Here is a 19725-nt window from a genome sequence, read left to right on the forward strand (position 1 = left end):
GCTCCTCCCTCAGCAGTTCTCAACCTCAGTGGCCGCTTGGCGGGCTGTCAGGGGCAGGGGCTGCAGGCGGGGGCTTCCAGAGGGGCCGCCAGCTGCAGCATGGAACCCGGAACTTTAGGTCCCCTCCTCTTTCCTGCTGGCAAGTTCACGTTTTTCCAGAGGGGTGGGCTCGGGGTCAGTGTGGACTGACCAAGGGGCACTCCACACTGATGCCCATCGTCAGGGCCTTTTGGTGCACTCTTCCTGGGCAGTGCAGCCCAGCTGGGGAGGCCACGTGCCCTGATGTCCAAGAGGGACAGGATGCGCGGCTCCAGAGGGTCCTCCCTTTGGTCTCCTGAGATCCTGGGAGGGGCCCCCCCAGCAGCTCTCTGGGCTTCGGTGGCCTGGAGTTAGCTGCCCGCTGCAGTCTGCTCAGGTCATGACCTCTCCTCTTGCAGCCTGACCTTCCAGGGCTGGGAGTGCCACGGCCTTCCTGTTCAGTGTCCTCCCTCATCTATGAGCTTCTGAAGAGTCCGCTTGCCACTGTCCTAGGAGGTTCTGGGGAGAAGGGGAGGATTGGGCCTTCTTGCCCCAGCAGCCACATCCTGGTTCTGAGCCACATAGGAGTCCAGTCCCTAGGTCACGACGCACGTCCCCCCACACTCCGAGCTCTCAGGGGTCTGGATGTGACCCCTTCTGCTGCCCCCGGCCGACAGGCCACTCAGACTTGGTTGGTCCAGACAATGCCAAAAGCATCTGCTACCAGCAATCTTGTTCAGCAGGCTCCGCAAGGATGGAGCCCCAGCTGCCTCCGTCACCCTGCACCCCGAGGCCGAGGGTGTCCTGGAAGCTGTCCTGGTCCAAGGCGGCCATTCGTGGCAGCCCTGGCTCTGTGGAACTGCGTGTGGACGCTCCTGCCCAGCCAGGTCCCTGCAGCCGACAGGAGTTGGGGCCCCCAGAAGCGGTGTCTCCCGGCTCCCTCCGCAGGGCGGGCAGGGGAAGGACCTTGGTCCAGAGGGCCACCCACCTCTCGGCGCAGGATGCAGTGCACCATCACAATGACAAAGCCCTCCAGCGAGTCGAAGACCGCGAAGAGGATCTGGAAGAGGGCGGAGCGGCGGTCCGTGACGGCCAGCACAGCCGACATCCAGGTCAGCGCCAGCAGCGGCAGCACTACGCAGGAGCTCCACAGGGAGGCCCTGGGGACGGAGGGCGTCAGCTGCCCCTCCTGCCCGCCTCCCTGCCCCGCCCACCGCCCACACTCGGCCCTGCCCCCTCCCCAGTCGCTGGGTTCCTGGCCCCTGGGGCTGCAGCAGAGCCCAGTCAGAGCCTCCCCGAGGCCCAGAGCTCTAAGGGGACCTGGAGACTCAGGAAGAGGTCTCCGGGGCCCTGCGGGGGCCCAGCAAGGTGGAGAAGCTCTCTGGGAGAGTCCCAGGCTCCTCACAGGGCAGGGTGGCCGACTGGAACGGGTCAGGAGGGAGAGGGCGAGGTAGGGAGGCCCCGCGTCCAGCTTCCAGGGCCAGGGAGCGGGGACCCAGGCCTGACTGCAGGGCAGGAGGCCACTGGGGAGGGAGGGAGGGAGGGAGGCAGGAACTCAGAAAGGGAGGGACAGAAACTGAGGGACACACAGGTGAGCAGTCAGACAAGCCCAGAGGGCCAGAGGACAGACAGGGACAGACAGGGACAGAGAGACGGCGGCGTTTCCTCCTCTCCGGCTGCGGCTGCGCGCCCACCCTCCGGAGCCCAGTGCCCTACCTGTGGACCGGCCTGAGCTGCCCCTGCCCCTGCACTCAGCCAGGGATGGGGGCACCTTGGCTGTAGGCACACCACCCTGCAGCCCTCTTGCTCCCACAGCAGGGGTGCCACGCTGCCTCAGGGCTGCGGGACACACAGGAGCAGGCAAATAGCCCCGCCCCTGCACTGGGGTGACTCTCGGGGACCACTGCTGAGCCTGCTGCCTGCCTGGGCCAGGCTCCCGAGCTGCTGGCACTCTGGCACCAGGGCCACTTGCTCCCCTCTCCTTTAGGAGTCACCTTTCTGTCTCCCAGAAAGAGCAGCAGAAGGGCAGCGGGAGGACTGGACAGAGAGTGGGTCTGGGTGTGGGTCAGGGGCAGCAGGCTGCTGGGCAAGAGGCTGGGAGGGCCTGGAGTTCCGCCAGATAAAGGAGCCCCCTAACCAGTGGGGCTTGGCAGAGGCCCTGGACGGTAACACTGCTTGGTGTCTAGCACTGAGGACCCCTGTGGGCTAAGGGGACACTTCCCATCCTCATCCGCCAATCTCAGGGGCCCTGCAGAGCTGGCCACACCTGTCCCTCCCCCTCCTCCTCTGCCCCAGGCCCAACTCTCATGGCAGGCCAGCCTTGTTCCTTTCCCAGGCTGCTGTCCAGGGGGAGCTGCCCACTCTCAGCCAGCACCTAGTGGGGTGTCCAGGACAGGCTCCCTTGCTCCTGCCTCAGCCAGAAGTTCCAGGATCTCAAGGACAGCGCCCTGGTCACCCACCCTCTGGTTCAGGCCAGGAGAGGCCAGGCAGCCTCCACCTCTCCCTCCCCAGACACAGCACAGGCCCCCGGAATTAGGGCTGCGTGACCCTCGCTGACCCACACTACGCAGACTCCCCTCAAGCACTATTCACTGGGCCTTCTGTGCCAGGCACAAACCCCCAACGCCAGGGCCCTAGGCCTGGAGCCTGCCCTGCTGGGTGGGCAGGCAGCCCCTGCCCCTCCCCTCCAGGCTGCACTGCCTGCTCATTCCACATCCCGAGGCGGGCACAGCACGGCACCCACTGGCCTGCACAAGTGCCCACGCATCCCCAACGGCTCTGGGCCTTGGTTTCCTACTAAGGTGGAGTGTCTGGCAACCTGTCTTCTGCCTTCCAAAGCAGATGTTCTTGAGTCAGGGGAGCCTCTCTCAGCCCCCCACGTCACCTTCCCTGACTGTCCACAGGGAGCAGCCTCCAGGCCTGACACTTACAGCCCATCTTCCCCAGGCTGGCAGATGGCTTGGGCTTGGGGACCACATGTTACCCCCAGCCTCTGCAGCTTCACAAACACCTCTACCCATAGGCTGGGAGTCAGAGGCCTTGAGGTGTGGGGCGATCTGGGCAGAGCCTGGGGGTGCCACCCCATCTGCTGCCCCACCGAGGTTCTCTAAGGCTTCCTCAGGCTGCAGCAGAGTTTCCCACGGCCTCCCACCTGGGGTGGGTCCTTCACCCAGCAAGGCTGCTAACCCCAAATACCTGGCCCTCCCTGAGCAGGCTGCCCTGTCTCTCAGCCAGCGTGGGACCCAGGCGTGACGGCAGGTCACACAGCTTGGCTGGCCTTGTGCCTCACCCGCCTGTCAGTGTAGGGTAATCCTGCCACATCTCTGCATCCAGCTCGCCTCCTGCGGGCCCACGGCCCCGGCCCTCTCTCTTAAGGCTCCTAAAATCCTGGGATCCAGGGCCCAGCTCAGGAAACAGAGGGGCCTGGTGGGTAAGGGTCTAGGGGCTTGGCCATCACTGTGACTTGCGGAAGCCGGAGGCCTGGACGCTCAACCCTCAAGCCTGCCCACCTGAACCCACACTGCCCAGCACAGCTCAGAGCCTCTCTGAAAGCCAGTCTGCCATCGGCCGCTGACTCCAAGCCCGGCCACCAGTTCCCTTGGCTGTGGCTACATTACACACATATGCACACACTCACACACACGTGCACACCTCTAACACATCTTCACACGTTCAATCACACACACCCATACACTTAGATGCTTATACAACTACACACACCGCACACATGCACGTTCACATCCACCCACTCTCACCTCATGTGACACTAGCACACAGCACACATGCACCCACTCTTACACATGTGCACACTAGCACACACCGTGTACATGCCATCACCCTTAGACATGTTCTTGCTCACACTCATATCACAGTTTCACACTCATGCACCCCCACACAGCCCAGGCTCCCTGCCCTCCTGTGCCCAGGCTCTGGCCGGCAGCATTTTTGGGGTGTGACCAGGAAGCAGTAGCAGCCAGCCCCACACCTGGCCCTGGCCCTCGGGGGGGGGGGGGTGGCCGTGCTCCCATCCCCACCACCACTGGCCTGGGTCACTCTGCCTCCCGCCCGCCTTGCTCACGGCACAGAGCCCAGTGCCTGGAACATGGAAGAGAGAGCCTGGGGTGGGGGTGAGGCAGGGCAGAGGCCCCCGAGGAAACCTGGGGTCAGCGGCCTGGAGAGAGCAAGAACACAGAACACAGACGTGAGCGGGGGCAGGGCGGCGGGCGCCCCGTGGCGGGCAGCAAGGCACTAACACGGCACTGCTGGAGACGTCGCGGGAGGCATCGGCAGCACGGGGGACTCCGCACTCGGCACACTTGAGGGGGCGCCCGAGGGGGGCCTGGGGCAGCTGACTGCAAGTGAAACCAAAGGCTGAAACAGAAGCAAACACGTCTCATGGAAACCCACGGGGCAGAGGAAGACCAGCCAGCGGTCCCCAGGGCTCGTGCCGCCCAGGGCCCCGGCTGGGGACGAGGAGCTGGGTGTGGGCAGGGCTCCTGCTGCCTGGCTGGCGGCTGGGTCTGGTGCCCAGGATGAGCTGACGGTAGGCGCATCTCTCCTGGAGTTTGCACAAGCCAGCAAACGCCCGAGGGAGGCCCCTGCCACCCTCCTCTCCACCCTGGGTACGGAAGCTGGGCTGCCTGCTTGCTGAGCGGGGGTAGGCATCCGCCTGCTGTCCCACAGGGGCCAGGCGCTGAGGGTGGTGGACGGGGGAGCCCTCCTGTCTGGGAGCTGACCTGGGCAGTGGCCCCTAGTCGTGCAGGTGTGCCACCTCTGCATGAGCACCCAGGGATGTGTGTGCCTTCCACCTCTGTGGCGAGGCCAGGCTACGGCCCAGGAGGCCCAGGCTACAACAATGCCTGCTCCACCAGCTATCTGCCCTCCTAGGCCTCAGCAGGCCCAGCCCCAGGGGAGTCGGCTTCAGTGGCAGGCAGGCACGGGCAGCGCTCTGCACTGCACAGATGCAGCCAGAGTGGCCGTCCTCGGTCCTGGCTGTGCAGCCTAGGGCCGCTCTGGGGTGTGACCGCCCATCCTGGAGCGCGTAAGGTGGGGTGAGCCAGGCCTAGCAGAAGCCTGCTGCGACCTCTGTGCCCAGACTGGGAGCCAGGGCCCAGTCACAGGCACACAGCTCAGTGAGGAAGCTCCCAGCCTGCTTGGTGGCTCCAACCAGGACCAGGGACCAGGACCCAGTGGGCACCCAGGGGAGACTCTGCCGCTTCTGTCCAATGAGGCGAGGAGGAGGAGCCAGGAAGAAAGAGACAGAGACAGAGAGAAAGAGAGACACCAAGCAAGACTGGCACAGAGGGGAGGGGACACGGGTGGGGCCCCACGCAGCTGCCAGTGGCAGGACAGACAGGCAGCAGGCAGAGGGAGGGAGGGGGGCTCACGGGGGCAGGGCGGGCTCCCCCCGACTCTGGCTGTGGCCAGCCTGCCCACCCAGAGCACCACGCACTGTGTGCCCTCTGAAGGAGCATGACTCCTGATGTCCCTTCCTCCCCGTGATGAAGGCCCACAAGAACAGAGTCAGCTGCACAGACAGGTAAGGTCCTGCCTCAGGCCACCCGGCCAGCCTGGTGGGGAAGGGTGCCCCACCACCCAGAGCCCAGCACAGGAGGGTCTCTGTGAGCAGTCTCGCTGTTCCTGGGGATCCTAAGGGCCCCGCCCTGACACCATCAGGTGGGGAACCGAGGCACAGGGCGAGGCAGCAGCTGCTGTGTCTACGCTTCAGTCCCCCCTGCCTGGGCCCCCACCCCTGCAGTGCCAAGCTGAGTGATGGGCACCTCCATCTGTGGGCTCAGGGTGGGTGGGCTCTGGGACTGGCAGCCCAGAGTGTGCAGGGTGCCACGGCGGCCCAGGCCTACCCTGCCCGCTCCTTCAGCTTCTTGTCGGTGATGCCATCTTTGGACACGAGTTTGTTGAACACCAGGATCCCAATCACCATGTTCACCTGCCAGGCAGAGAGCAGAGGTGTGGGCAGCGCCACCCACGCGCTCCAGCCAACAGCGGCCACACCCCTGGGGCCCTCAGCTCAAGGGCCACCTCCAGTGCTTCCACCAGGTGGCCTCCAGTGCCAGCCAGGCGAGGGGCCTCAGTGGGCCCAGTCCAGCTGCTGTCCATGCAGAACCTCGCCTCCTCCAGCCCCACGTGCCAGTGCCTGCCCCTCCCAGTGCTCCACCTCAGACACTCTCCCCAGCCCATCCTGGGGACCCCTCTCTGACCTCTCTGCTCGCCACCTCCCCTGGGCACCCGCATCCTGGGAGGTTCTTGGGGGCTCAGATATGTCTCCCATGCTGCTCCCCAAGCTACTACCAAGACAAAAGTCATTCCCAGAGGGCCCACACGAGCCCGGGCCCAGGGGTCCCTAGGGTCTGCCTCTGCTGGAATGAGACATGTCCCAACTCACACATAACGCCACACCCCACTCACTGCAGGAGAGCTCGTGAGCTCCCCGGGGCCCCACTCTATAGAAGGAACCTGGGCTACCCCACCCAGAGGCCAGCGCTGTGACGCTGTCCCCATTGCTTTGCAGGCTCAGGATCCCACACAGGGACTGCCCACTGGCGCTCCGAGAACAGGAAGTCCCCAGGAGACACAGCGAGGGAGCACCTGGCCTAGGTAAGGCCATCCTTCCTGGGCACCTCACTGGCTGCCAGGACCACGTCAGAGACGTGCAGCAGGCCCTGGACCAGCCACCTGCCTGCAGAACTGCGCTGGGCCCTGTCATGAAGGGTCCTTAGGCCGGGGTCCATAGCACACAGGACCAGCAGGGATGCTCCCTGACTCTTCAGCCCCCTCCCTGGTCCCCAGGTGCCTGCCATTAAACAATGCCTGGTCTTGCTGGCCAAGGCCACTGTGGATGCCCTGCTCCAGCCCCTCCCACTCGGGCACCTTCAAGGAATAAAGAACAGGGATTCTGGTGGCCAGGCCTGTGAGAAGGGCCTGGGACTACCTGTGGAAGCTGCCCACACGTTGGCACTGACGCAGCCCAGGATCCCCCAACCCAAGCCCTGCAGGGTCTGCCATCCAGTGCCCAGCGTCCACCTGTCTGACACATTCAGCGTGTGCTGTGCCCCACCAGAAGGTGGGGAGGGGGATATGGGTCAGAGACAGAGAAGTGCCCACCCCAAGCTGGACCTAGCATCTTGATGCTCTGCTCTTCTAGCAGCACCAGGAGGCAGGCATAGGAGCCGGGCTCAGAGCTGGGTGGGCCCAGCAGAGGCCAGCAACCCCAGGCAGGTCCTCCAGTCCCAGTCCCCCAGTCCATCTGCTTGGGGACAGCAGCCTTGGGCACAAGGTGCTAGTTTTATGTCTCTCACAAAAAAAAAAAATGGACAGGAAACTCGAGGACCATGAAGGGAGGACCCCTGGCCCCTACTAAGGGGAAGCCCTGGCCTCTGTGCCCAGCTCTAAAAGCTGTGTGGTGGGCACACATGCGGAGTCCTGGCCTGCATGTTCCCAGCGGCTCCAGCTGTCTGTCTGTCCATCTGCCCCCACCCACCCCTCACTCACCAAGCCTGCTCGGACCTCCTGACAGGTGTACGGGGCCACGGTCAGGCAAGCTGTGCCACAGGGACCCAGTAACACTCTGGACCCAGTAAGCACCCTGGGGGCAAGGTCGAAGCAGGGCAGTAGGAGCTGCCCACTCCAAGGTCAGGGCTACCCCAGGTGGGCACTCCCAGGTCAGCCAAGGATGAGGAAGAAGCCCAGGCCAGGGTCAGTACCAGCACAACGGCAGCAGCTGGTCCCACGAAGGCGTACAGAAGTCCCCCCTCCAGGGAGAGCCAGCAGCTGCAGGGAGAGAGGCTGTGAGGACCCCCGCCCTCTAGGACGACAGGAGCAGCGCCTAGTGAGCACCTCCTGCATACAGGGCACTTCACACACTTGGCTTTGCGATCCCCAGGAGCCCCAGAGGGCCAATGTCATCCCTGCTTCAGATGGAAGAAGGCCCAGCACAGGGGACACGCCTGCTCAGAACCACACGGCAGGGTCCAGGCCAGCAAGACCAAGGTCCTTCTGCTCTGGACGACGCACCTGGCCTGGCCCTTCCCACTTATCAGCCCCACACCGCCCTCACTGGAAACCACCAGGTGCCCACAGAACCATCCCTGTGGGACACTGGGGTGCTACAGGGCATCCCCTGTGGCCGGGAGTGTCCACGGAGCACACTCATCCTCACCCTTGAAAACCCACTGCGGCTTCTCCCCCTTGCTCCTCCTCTCCTCTCTGGGGCAGGCCACATTTCCCGCCCGGCACTCACCCCGCCGGGCTCCAAGCCATCTGCACCGAAGCCTGACCCCCTGCGCAGCCCGCTCAGGGCTCCCCAGCATGCTGCCGCTGCGCCCCTGGGCCCCACAGAGCCACGCCCACCTGCCCAGGGGACCTCGCTCCCCACCTGCCCCACCCCGCAACCCTGCCGCACTCTGCCCACCCCAACTCCCCTCCTGAGCCCAGGCCCTCTTCCCCACCAGGGGACCCCATATTGCCTTTAAGATAAGCCCCAAGTGTCCCAGCTCAGCATTTAAGGCTCCCAGGACCTGGCCCAGATGACCCTTTAAAAGGTCCTCAGAGACTTCATCTGTGAAGTGGACCCTGCCCCCGCCTTGCCCCAAAGGCTCATGGGAGGGAACCTGCTGAGCTGTCCGTGGGCTCAACACCTGTGGAGGGTGCCGAGGCCAGGGGACTATGCCCCAACAAGAAGGTGCACCTGAGGGTCTGCTGGCCCCGCCCATTTCTCTCAACCCCCTGCCCACACCTGGGCAGGAGCCAGGGCCTGCCTGAAGGCTCAGCTTCCACCCAGGGCCCGCCCTCCCAGTCTCCCTGGGACAGCACCCGGCCAGACAGGGCAGAGGGCATGGCAGCCCTCACCCTCCCAGATGGTCAAAAGTCAGGGATCCGGGTGGTGTCACCATGCCCCCACCCCCCTGACTCACTAGTTCATCGTGCTGTACCCTCTGGCCTTGGTGAATCCCACAGAAATGGCCACCACCAGCGCAGGGAGCCCTGCAGAAGGACAGAAGAGCCGGTTGGCCATGCTGAGCCCTGCCGAGGGCGCAGCAGGGACATGTCTCAAACCCCAGAGGACAGTGTGTGAGGGGTGGACAGGAGGTCGCTGAAGGAGAGGGCTGGGGGACAGGACGGCCAGGCACACCTGGGTCTCACGGAGCCAGGAGGCGTGTTTCATGTAAGCCTGTTCTAAGTACTGCTCAGAACACTCCTGCTGAAGAGCTGCTTGCTCTCTGAAGGTCACCTTGAACTGGGCCATCTGAATGGACCCGGCAAAGAGGGAGGAGCCCCAGGGCTCAGGAAGACTCACAAGGGGAGGGCGGGTGGAGAGGGCCGCAGGACAGGAAGGAGAGCAGGGGCTAGGACGGAGGGTGGAGGAGGCTCAGAGAGGGCAGCCCACCCGCTGGCCAACACCCGCCGAGGCCCGCCCTGTGGACGCTCACCCCAGCCCAGGCAGAGGAAGCGCTTGCGGATGAGCCGGTTCCGCAGGCGGCCGGTGACCGCCATGTAGGACTGCCAGGCCTCGGTGAGCACCCAGCAGAAGGAGGAGAGGAAGAAGAAGTGCAGGAAGGCCGCCACCAGCGTGCACACCACCTGGGGGCGGGCAGGGCGGGCAGGGCTGGGCAGGCGCTCGCCGCCCCTGGTGCCAGCGCCCCCAGCACCCAGCGTCCCCAGCTGTGACCAGGCCAAGTCCCCAGGCAGGAAGCAGCTGAGGGGTGACCCAGTCCCTGCCGAGATGGGCGCTGAAACCTAAGGCTGAGGGTGGGTGACTGCCAGGGACAGACCCCTCCTCCCGGCTTCTACCAGACGCCAGCCCAGGAGCCCACTCATGCAATGCCTCTGTCCCCTACAGGTTGGGGTGGCCCCTTGAGGAAGAAGAGGCTCCCACCTGAGGTCTGAGCCTGCCATGTTTAGTGGGAGGGGGCAGCAGGACGGGGCACTGAGGAAGGGCAAATCAGCATCCCCACTGTGAGCTTCCAGACTCACTGCTGGCTGGAGGAGGCCCCTGCTGCGGGACCAACCCACCCCACCCGAAGACACTGGAAGACACTGGGACATGCACATGACGGCACAAGGCCACCTACCTTGTTGCGGGTCTGTGTCTGCCCAATGAGGATGAGGGCATTGGAAGAGATGATGGACAGACAGAAGTTGATGAGGATGACTGACCGCTCTGAGCGGATATACCTGTGGGAGAATATGGGGCCTGAGGTTAGCCTTCTCTTCACAAGAGCTAGGGTCCTTACCCCAAGACCAGGGCCCTACCTACCTCCTCCACGCAGTCACGGTCACCATCACCACCACTATTCCCCTCACTACTTCAATAACACCACAACTACCGCCATCACACCATTAGTACCACCACCATCACTGTCACCACCACCACAACCATCCCCACCATCATTATCACAATCTCACCACTCCCACCACCACCACCACCATCACTGTCACCACCACAAACCTCACCACCACCATCACCAGCACCAGTATCTCCACCACCATGACCACCACCATCAGGATCAGTACCACCATCATCACCACCACTACCACCACAACCATCACCACCACCATCAGCACCCGTATCACAACTACCACTATCACTATCACCATTAAAATCACCATCACAACAATCATCACTACCACCATGACCGTATCACCATTACACCACCATCACCACACTACCCCTATAACCACCAACACCACCATCACCATCACCATCACTATCACCACAACAACCATCACTGCCACCACAACTACCAACTCTACAACCACCAGCACCATAATCACCATCACCACCATCACATCAACACCATTATCACCACCACCATCAGTGCCATCATCACTACCAACACCATCACATCACCATTATCACTATCACCACCACCATCACCGTCACCACCACAACCACCATATCAACGCCATCATCACCACCACCACCACCATCAGTACCACCATCACTACCAACACCATCCACCATTACCACTATCACCACCACCATCACGTCACCACCAACACCGTAATTACATGGCCATCATCACTACCATCATCACCACTAGCCCTTGGTACCTAGATCCACCCAGGTGCAGAGCAGAAGGTACATGGCTGAGCTTTGGGGGCCCTGACATAGCTCTGAAGTGCTGTGTGACCTTGGGTATTTCCTATCCCTCTCTGGATCCCGATTCCTCATGGACCCATCAGAACTGTCCCTGCCTGCAGCTGACAGGGGCGCTGGGACAGTCAGTAGGGCTCTGAGGAAGGTGCTCTGACAACCTCAGGAGCAAAAGCTCTGTGAGCCAGACCTGGAGCTCGGGGCCCCCCAGCCCTAACCCCAAACTTCTGGGGGCCCCAGTTCCCAGGGGAAGAGCTATGGGGACACGGATGCCGTGGCTCCCTGCAGACCCCAGGAGAGGAGCAGAGGACGCTCTGCTCTGGGGCAGGATAGCGGAGGGTGCCTGCTGCTAATGGCGACCCAGTCACCAGGAGAGCGCCTGTCTCCCTCCCCACCCAGCCCGCACTGACCTCTTACTGCCTGACCCCAGGCGGTGGCCAGGCCATCAGTCCCAATTACTGGCTGACAACTTGCTGCCTGAAGAGCAGAAGGGGCCAGGCGCGGGGGCCGCACACCCTCTGGACATCCTGGGTGGCCGCCTCGCCAGCGACCTTGAGCTCACCCTTCTTGCTGTAAACTACTTGATGGGTGGGGACCAGGGAGGCCTAGATTTAGACGGTAGGGAGACTGGCCACTCAGCCACCTGGTCACAGACCTTCAGTTAAGGACACACCGCTGTGACTACCCAGCCCCATGCTCTGACCCAAGCCTGCATCCGCCATGGCCCCACCCCTGCGTGCACACCCCCTGGTGTGTATGGGGTGGACAGACGGGGCCCATCGCAGGCCTGGGGTTCTTGTGCTGAGCCCCTGTGGCCTCGAGGGAAGGAGCGTGGGGCAGGGCAGCAGGAGAGGTTCTGGGCCCTGAGCCTGGTCCCAGGCTGTGGTCCTAGGAGCTATGGCCTTGCAGGTCCCATGTGAGGACACACAGGGGTATTAGGTGACCAAGAGGACTCGGTGGGCAAGGGGCAGGTGCTTCACGTGCTCCTGCCGTGGGGCTTGGGGTGGGCATCCACCACAGAGTGTGTCAGAAGAAATAGGCACCTCTGTAGTGCGGACCCAGCTGAAGCAAGGTGTGGCCACACGTCCACCCTGCCCGGCTTCAGTGGGACAGGGACACTTGCGTATGTGGACACAGCAATAAGAAACAGAAAACAGGTGTGGGCGGGCTGTGCAGAGGGCCGGCTGGGGCCGCAGGCGGAGGAGAGGCGGGACACAGGTCCTGGGAGGCGATGGAGCTCGGGGCCCACCTCCCCCAGCCAGGCATCCCGGGGTGGGCACCCACCTCCACACGGACACGTAGATGATGACCAGCAGGAGCAGGGTGAGGGACGACACGCCACAGCCCACGATGAGCGTCACGGACGGCACCGGCGCCTTCTCCATGCTCTAGGTGTGGGAGTGCAGGGTGAGCAAGGGTCTCCGTGCTGCTGGGCCCGAGGCGGCTGACCACCCACGCTCGAGGTCCCAGGGTCTGTGCTGCTGCCTGTCCCTGAAGGGGCTCTGGGCCCTTGAGGGGAGCCCCACGGTGTCATGACAGTCTCATGGTAGGCCCCCAGAGACCCTCTGCTGCCATGGCGCCGAGGACCCAAGCCCAGGACCTCCTGTGCAGGTGGGTCTGGAGCAAAGGCCCCGCCCCACAGGAAGCTCTCGGGCCCTGAGCCTGGGGCCTCCACTGTGCGCAGGCGCGGCCGCCCCTCCTCCCACAGCCCCAGCAAAGCTCTGCTTCCTGCTCCCTCCTGCCCTGCTCTGGCTGGCACCTCAGTTTACCCCCACGTCACAGCTGTCCCTGCTTGTCCCCACCTCAGGGCTCTTGCTGCAGGGCGTCCCTCTACCTGGAGTACCATCCCCTGGTCCAGGGGACTGGCACCTTGGCCATCTGATCTCAGTGTGCCCCTTGGGGCCAGGGCCAAGCCGCCCCTCACTCCCCACCACGTGCCCAGCGTACTCATAGAAGGACACGGTGACCCTGTGCAGCCCACCATCCACGCCGTGAGCCTCCTGTACCCCAGCAAGTGAGGAACTGAGAGACCCCCGGCCCCTGCCAGCCTGCCGCCCCAGGCTCTCGGGGAGAGGAGGAAGTGAGGGGGAGCTGGGCGGGAAGGCGGCCCGGGGAGGGGCTTCTTACGGGCCCCTCCATCCCGAAGATGGCTGGCACTGGCCGCTCTCAGACCTTTTCACTTGACACTGGCCACCCCGAGGCTCCTTCTGGTGCCTCAGCGCCGGGGCCTGCTCCGTCCACTGCAACCTGGCTCCCCAGCCCCCAGCCGCCCAGGCTGCCCCTGCTCTCCACACCCCTGGCCTGCTCCTCCCCACGTGCAGCAGGACCACCTCCCGGGCAGCCTGCCTGCCCCGGGTCTTGTGGTTGTCACCCTGACCCGCACAGAGGCTGTCAGACTTCCTGGCCCAGGAATAGGAGGGGAGGGCACAATCTGGGAAAACCGAGGACACTGTCCAGGGCCACCCAGGCAGCCAGGGTTCTGGCAGCACAGCAGGCCAGCTCACAGACCCGGGACTCCCCATGGGGCTGGGGTCCTGGGGCAGACAGGGCATGGCCACGGCCAGAGCTCCTGGCTCTAGGATGAGCTCATCTTGGAACTCACGGGATGACCTCAGCGTCCAGTGTGTCCCCAGCCCCTGGCTCCCCAGGAGCTGTCCTCAATGCTATCACCCTAGACGGGACACCCAGACGACTCTCAGGGTCAGCCGTCCTCACGTCTTCTTGGGCACACCTGGCCCTCAGAGCCCTTCTGCCCTGGGCCCAGAGCACCCCTGGGCTCTGGCCCCCGAGACCCACCTTCCTGCAGACCTTGTCGCAAGGCCTTGGGCTTTGGCTGCCCCAATCTCTACCCAGGCACCAGGTGGAGGTCTGGCCTTCGGAGACCTGCTGTGAGGTCCTTACCACTTGGGCTTGTCCCCCCACCCCAGCAACTCCACGCTCCCTCCCATGTTTCTCCAGACCCCTCCCGCCAGGCCAGAGTGAGCCTGGTGGAGCCTATTTGGGGCTCCACCCTGGGGTGACACAGACCACAGGTCCCACATGCCTACGCACGTGCTGACCCGAGACAGACACAGTGCCTTGCACAGCACAAGGGCACTGGCCTCCCGGGCCTGGCGCCACACCTGGCTCCTCACAGTGCTGGGGACCTTTGCCACATGTCCTGGCTGTCCTCAGGCTCTGCAGGAGACCCAGACCACCAGCCAGGGGGTCTCACCTCCCCAACCCTGCGTTAGCTGTCCCACAGCACGTTGACGCTCTCCTTGGGAGCGCTGCTCGATCCCACCCCTCCTCGAAGCAGTGACCCCCGGGGTTAGTCCATGACCTGTCACGTCCCCAGCGGGGAACCTGCACCGGGCTGGGAGGCCAGGTGGACAGGGATGTGTGGGCAGGTGGCCTCAGCAAACAGTCCAAGGCCCTGAGCAGGCCACAGGCGGCTAAGCAACCGTCTCGCGCCTGTGCCATGCTGGCTCCAGCCCCGACCTCTGGCCATCTGCCCCGTCTGCCCTCCGTAGGCCTGGCCGTCGCCAGCCTGCCAGCTCCCCCACCTGCCCCTCCCCGCCCAGCATCGGTCACTCCTGACAGCCTTGCCCAGCGCTGGGTGCTATGGCACAGGGAGAGGCCACAGCCCCAGGACCAAGGGTGCTGGGGACCTCCAGCCTCATCAGGAGGGCCGGCTGAGACCTCACGGCTGAGGGACTGGCCCCAACTCCCACAGAGCAGGCACACTACCAGGCCCCCCACTGGAGGCCAGCTCCTCCGCCAGGCTCAGCACTGCCCTGGGGCCTTTGCACAGGCTGCTCTGCTGCCTCGTGCTCTTCCCCTGACCTTCACGTGGCTGGCCCTTCTCAGCGAAGTCACCTCCTCACAGAGGCCCTCCCTGAACACTGCGTCTGAACCCACCTCCTGGGTCCACCCCATCACCACCTTTGACCTCTCCAGGGTCCTGGTCACCCCAAATGCCCATGGCTCTTCTTGTGTGCTTGGTTACTGCCGTTTCCACCACATGAGCTCCCTGCCCCTCATCTTCTCCCAAGTCCTCTATACGCCTCGCGTCCCTGAGACTGACTTCCACCCTGCAGTGACATCTTCCCTGTTACTGCTCCCACACCATCTGTGGCTCCCTATTGCTCACAAGGCTGACCCAACTCCAGCTACATACTAAACCCTGAACTCTGTCATATCCTGAGCTTCCCCAGGTCACACCCTGATCCCTGAACTCAAGTCACGTGCTGAGCCTTCATCTCAGTCACATTCCGGGCCTGATCCTGGTTGCACACAGCTGGGACCTGGCCACAACTCGCTAGCACAGCTGGAGGCCCACTGCAGACGCAGGACAAAACCGTCCCTTATGACCATTTACTCCGTGCCAGGCTGTGTCAAGAGCCATAAATACATCACCTAGTTTGATCTCTGCTGCAGCTCCAGGACAGGTGGCGTCGGCCCACGCACAGGTGTGACTCAGAGCCATTACTCAACCTGCCGCGGGCAGCAGCAGCACCCAGCGGCAGCCCAGCCTCTGCACCCACCCTGGCCCTGGGCCTGCTTCGGGGCTCCTGGGTTTCGCCCACCCTAGCTCCCAGGGTCCAACCCCGGCTCGACCACCATCTCAGGCCATGGTTTGGGTGGCAGTCCCTGAGAGCCACCCTATGCCTGGGCACCACAGCCTCTGCCCACTCAGACCCAACTCCCCACATGCAGCATACCCATCTCTCCCTGTGGCCACCAGCTCAGCCCCAGCCACTGCCCCACCTGCCTGATGTTCCACCTGGCTCCCATGGGATCCTGCAGCATCTGGACCCCACTGCCATCTTGCCCCCAGGTCCTCTGCACCGGCTCCCCCTGCTCACCTCTGGAGGGAGCGGAGCCAGCCCCTGGGCCCAGCCTCGGTGGTGCGGTGCTCTCTGCCCCAAGCCTCTTGCCTCCCGCATGTACCAGGCAGCTTTGTGCCTTCCTCTCCCTCCGGGATGGCTGTCACTACCCCCCGACAAAACTCAGGTGAACCCTGTGCACCCGCCAGGACTCTGCTCTGAACCCTCCCTGGGCACTTCCCTAGACCCCACCCAGGAGGGACAGAGGCTGCTGCTGTGGCCCCAGAGCTCACCAGGCCTTCCCTCTGCCAGCCTGGGCTGCCCAGGACTGGCTAAGCATGTCTGCTGTCCACATCAGCCTGGGCCCTCCACACTCTGGAGCACAGCTCACCCTCAAGAAGGCCAGTGCAAGGTGGGACGGGGCAGTAGGGTGGGAGAGAAGGCAGCGAGGGGTCTGGTATTAGTGAGCACTGGGCAGAGGCCGTGCCTGCCCTGGTTCCTTCTGGTCAGTTTCCCTCTGAGCTGAGGCCTGGGCCCAGCACCGGGAGCCCAGATGGAGCAAGACAGCCAAGCAGAGCTGACGACCATCCCATCCTGCAGATGAGGACACTGAGGCTGTGAGAGGCAGACAGCCAGCTGAGTCCCAAGGTCAGTGTGTGGCCCTGTGCCCACAGCCTCAGCTGCCCTGTCTGGGGACAGGTTGCCCCACACTGTGACCGCCGACCTGATGCTAGAAGCCCCCACCCCAGAAGTGCCCCTGATCACTGCCACGGCAACCAGGAATGCAGCACCTTGTCTCCCACTCCCGCCCACCAAGAGCGGCCTCCATTCTCTCCCTTATAGGCACCTGGCTCAGGTCAGCTCTGCATGGAATGCCCGAAACCCCTCCGCTCAGTCCCACAGTGAGAGAGCACTGCCCCCAGTCACCACGAGCCCTGGGCACAGGACAGAGTTCCTCCACGTTATGGGGGAAACCAAGCTCAGAGGGATCAAACAGGCCACAGTGGGCAGAGGCAAGCCCGAGCCTGCAGACCCCGACACTGGCTCGACGGCCGGGGGCTAGAGGGGAAGCAGGACTGCAGCCCATTCCACTTCCCCCTGCCCTGTCCTGCTCACACTGCCCAGGGACAGCAGCCCCTGGGGCCCACGGCTGGCACCGTGCTGCGTGCCTCAGCCATGTGGGAGCCCCGGGAAAGCCATGCAGAGGCAGCTGCTGCCTTCGTGGTGACGGCCTCTATGCAGAAAGTCGCCTCTTCCAGGGAGGCTTCAGGTGGACCTGCTGCTGCCCCCAGGCCCTGCCCACCTGAGGATCCTGCCTACAGGAAGGCCAGGAACACAGACCCTGTCTGGCCCAGGCCCACCCCAAAGCCTTGAGTGAGTTCCTCCCCAGGTCTCAGTTTTCCTGCCTGTCAATGGAGGAGCTTAGTAGCAATGACCTAAGATGTCCCACTTGGGTCTAACCCTGGGGAGGGAGGGGACAGGACTCTAGCTGGCAGTACCAACTGCCAGACTTCTAGAGACAAAGGTGGCGGCCAGAGTGTCCTGAGAGGCCCACAGATCTCCTCCCAAGGAACCTGGGTTCCGTGAGGGTAAGCCATGCCTCTCAAATACCCAGGATCCGGGACCACTCCACACCTGCCACCTTGGACCCTTCCACACCAGGTCTGGGCAGAGCCAAGAATTGGGGGCTTACTCCCTCCTTGGTGGGCCTGCCTGGCCGGCTGGTCTGCAAGGGAGGGCCTGGCCTTCCTGGGGCAGGTGGGTGCAGCTCAGTCAGCCCTTGGGTGAGGAGAGAGCCCACCAGCCCCAGTGAGGCTGGGCCAGTGCCCAGGGCCCCAGCCAGCAGGCTGCCCCAGATGCGGTCTCCATGGGAACCGACAGCCCCCACAAGAATCACAGGAACAAAAAGGAGGCCCAGAGATGACGGGGCCTGCCTGAGGACTTGGGCCAGGCCCAGCAGCCTCTGCCACCCCCAGAGCCCTGCCTGGGGACACAGCCACCTCCGCAGACCAGGCTCCATCTGGGTGGGTGCAGAAGGGCTCCAAGAAGGTAGCAGCACACCCTCCTCCTTGTCCTGGGCAGCCAGCGGCCAAGTGAAGGGGCATGCCAAGCCCCCCAGCCCCAGGCGCCCCACAGCCAGCAGTCCTCACTCCCCTGGGGACTGGCTCTCTCCAAGGTCCCAGGCCTCCAAGGAGAGCCGAGTGGAGACCCACCCGGCAGTCACTTCCCGAGGGTCCTGGGCCGCCCACTCGCTCCCACTCACCCTCTCCAGTCCCGGGACCCGAGAGGGCTGCTGGGCGCAGCGACCCCGGGAAGCCGGCGGAGACGGGCGCCCTCCCTGCTCCCGCCCGCCGCCGACCCCGGCGCCCCGCCCCCGCCCCTCCCGCGCCCGCCGGGGTCTCACCGCGTCGGCGCTGAGCTGGGCTAAGATGGCGAAGGTGGAGAGCCGGTCACAGAGGCAGCGCGTCCGGAGGGCGTCGAGGGGCACCGTGCGGCAGCCGCGCCACGACCAAGGCCCGAGCTGCGGGGGGGCGGAGGAGGAGGGTCTGGGGGCGGCGGGACACGGGGAGACAGGCAGCGTCAGCGGCGGCGGCAGGCGGGCGGCCCGGCCCCGAGCGCCGCCGCCGCCGCCGCCGCGCCCGGCCCGTCCCGCCGCCCGCACCTGCGCCCGCAGCCGCGCGCGCCCCGCCGCCGCCGCCAGGCCCCGCCGCCCGGGCGCCCATGGCCGCCTCTGCGCCCGCCCGCCGCGCGCCCGAGAGCGGAGAGCAGCCCGCGGGAGCGCGGGGCGCGGGCTCGGCGGGGAGGGCGGGCGCTGGCCCCGCGCCCGGGCGGCCCCGCGCCCCCGCCGGCCCGCGGGAGGGGCGCCCCGAGCGAGGACGGGCCGCAGGGGCGCAGGGCACACGTGCTGCGGGGCGCGAACCCAGGGGCGCGGGGGCGCTCTCGGAGTCGGCGAGGGGCCGCTCCAGAGCGCCCCGGCCCCAAGGCCTAGGGCGCCCGCAGGATCTGGTGACCTTGGGACTGCCTCGTCCCCGCAGCCACCTCTCCCAGGCCTAGTCCCCCTGGTGTCCACCGCTCATCTCGGAACTCAGCCTTCCTGCCGAGAGGTGGCCCACAGCTGGAAGCTCCCCCTCTGGATCAGATCGGGCCCCCTGTTTCTCTAGGCCTGCCCTGCCCTGTTTTCATTTAAGCAAAGGGCTTGACAGGTTCTTGTGCACCACCAGGAACGGAACTGTTCACAAATCACACCCCTTATCCCTTCTCATGCTCCCGGAGCCACTTTCCCACAGCCTTCCTGGTAGCCCTCTGTCCATCCCCCCAGCACCCAACCCTCACACCTTTGGCCTGGGCTGAGCCCCTGTCCTGACCCCAAGGCTCTGCCCAGCAGGTGAAGGGGATGGGATGCACCCTGAGAATTTGAGGTTGCCAGAGCTGCAGCAGGGGGTCATCTGAACCCAGCGCAGAGAAAGGCCTCAGCCCTCCCCAAGTCACTCCAATCCAGGACTTGCACCGGGGCTTCAGAAGACAACCCAGGGTCTTCTCCCTGCCAGAAGGTCTTCCAGCCAGCTGCAACTTCAACCCATTGCCACCCAGCAGTGATGGGGCTACAGGTGCTTTCCAATCTCAGGGGGTCTCTAGCCCACCCCTACTATACCAATGAGGACTTCAAAGCCCAGACCCCAAAGGGACCTGACCAGTTACACTGTGGACCAATGCTCTGTCCAGCTACTCTTCCCCAGAGGATTCCAGAGAACTACGCAAGTGGGTGTGCGTACCCAGAGAGTGCTC

The 19725-nt window shown here is 64.5% G+C and overlaps 1 protein-coding gene across 2 annotated transcripts in view; it reads right to left on the minus strand.

The window, feature by feature from the left end:
• The window catches only part of Adgrb1 (adhesion G protein-coupled receptor B1), a 75962-nt gene that overhangs the window by 7588 nt on the left and 48649 nt on the right, over positions 1–19725 (minus strand). For both annotated transcript variants that reach the window (XM_046449078.2, XM_046449076.2), the window contains exons 18-25: positions 18344–18485; positions 12416–12519; positions 10107–10209; positions 9465–9615; positions 8949–9018; positions 7740–7806; positions 5880–5965; positions 1007–1178 (exon numbers count right to left, since the gene is read on the minus strand). In XM_046449078.2, coding sequence (XP_046305034.1) covers positions 1007–1178; positions 5880–5965; positions 7740–7806; positions 8949–9018; positions 9465–9615; positions 10107–10209; positions 12416–12519; positions 18344–18485 — 895 coding nt within the window. The remainder of the gene's footprint in view (positions 1–1006; positions 1179–5879; positions 5966–7739; positions 7807–8948; positions 9019–9464; positions 9616–10106; positions 10210–12415; positions 12520–18343; positions 18486–19725) is intronic.

Source organism: Marmota monax, unplaced genomic scaffold (assembly GCF_021218885.2).
Source record: "Marmota monax isolate L192 unplaced genomic scaffold, Marmota_monax_Labrador192_F-V1.1 WCK01_AAM20220418_F8-fsc00073, whole genome shotgun sequence".
In the NCBI taxonomy this organism is placed as follows: domain Eukaryota; kingdom Metazoa; phylum Chordata; class Mammalia; order Rodentia; family Sciuridae; genus Marmota; species Marmota monax.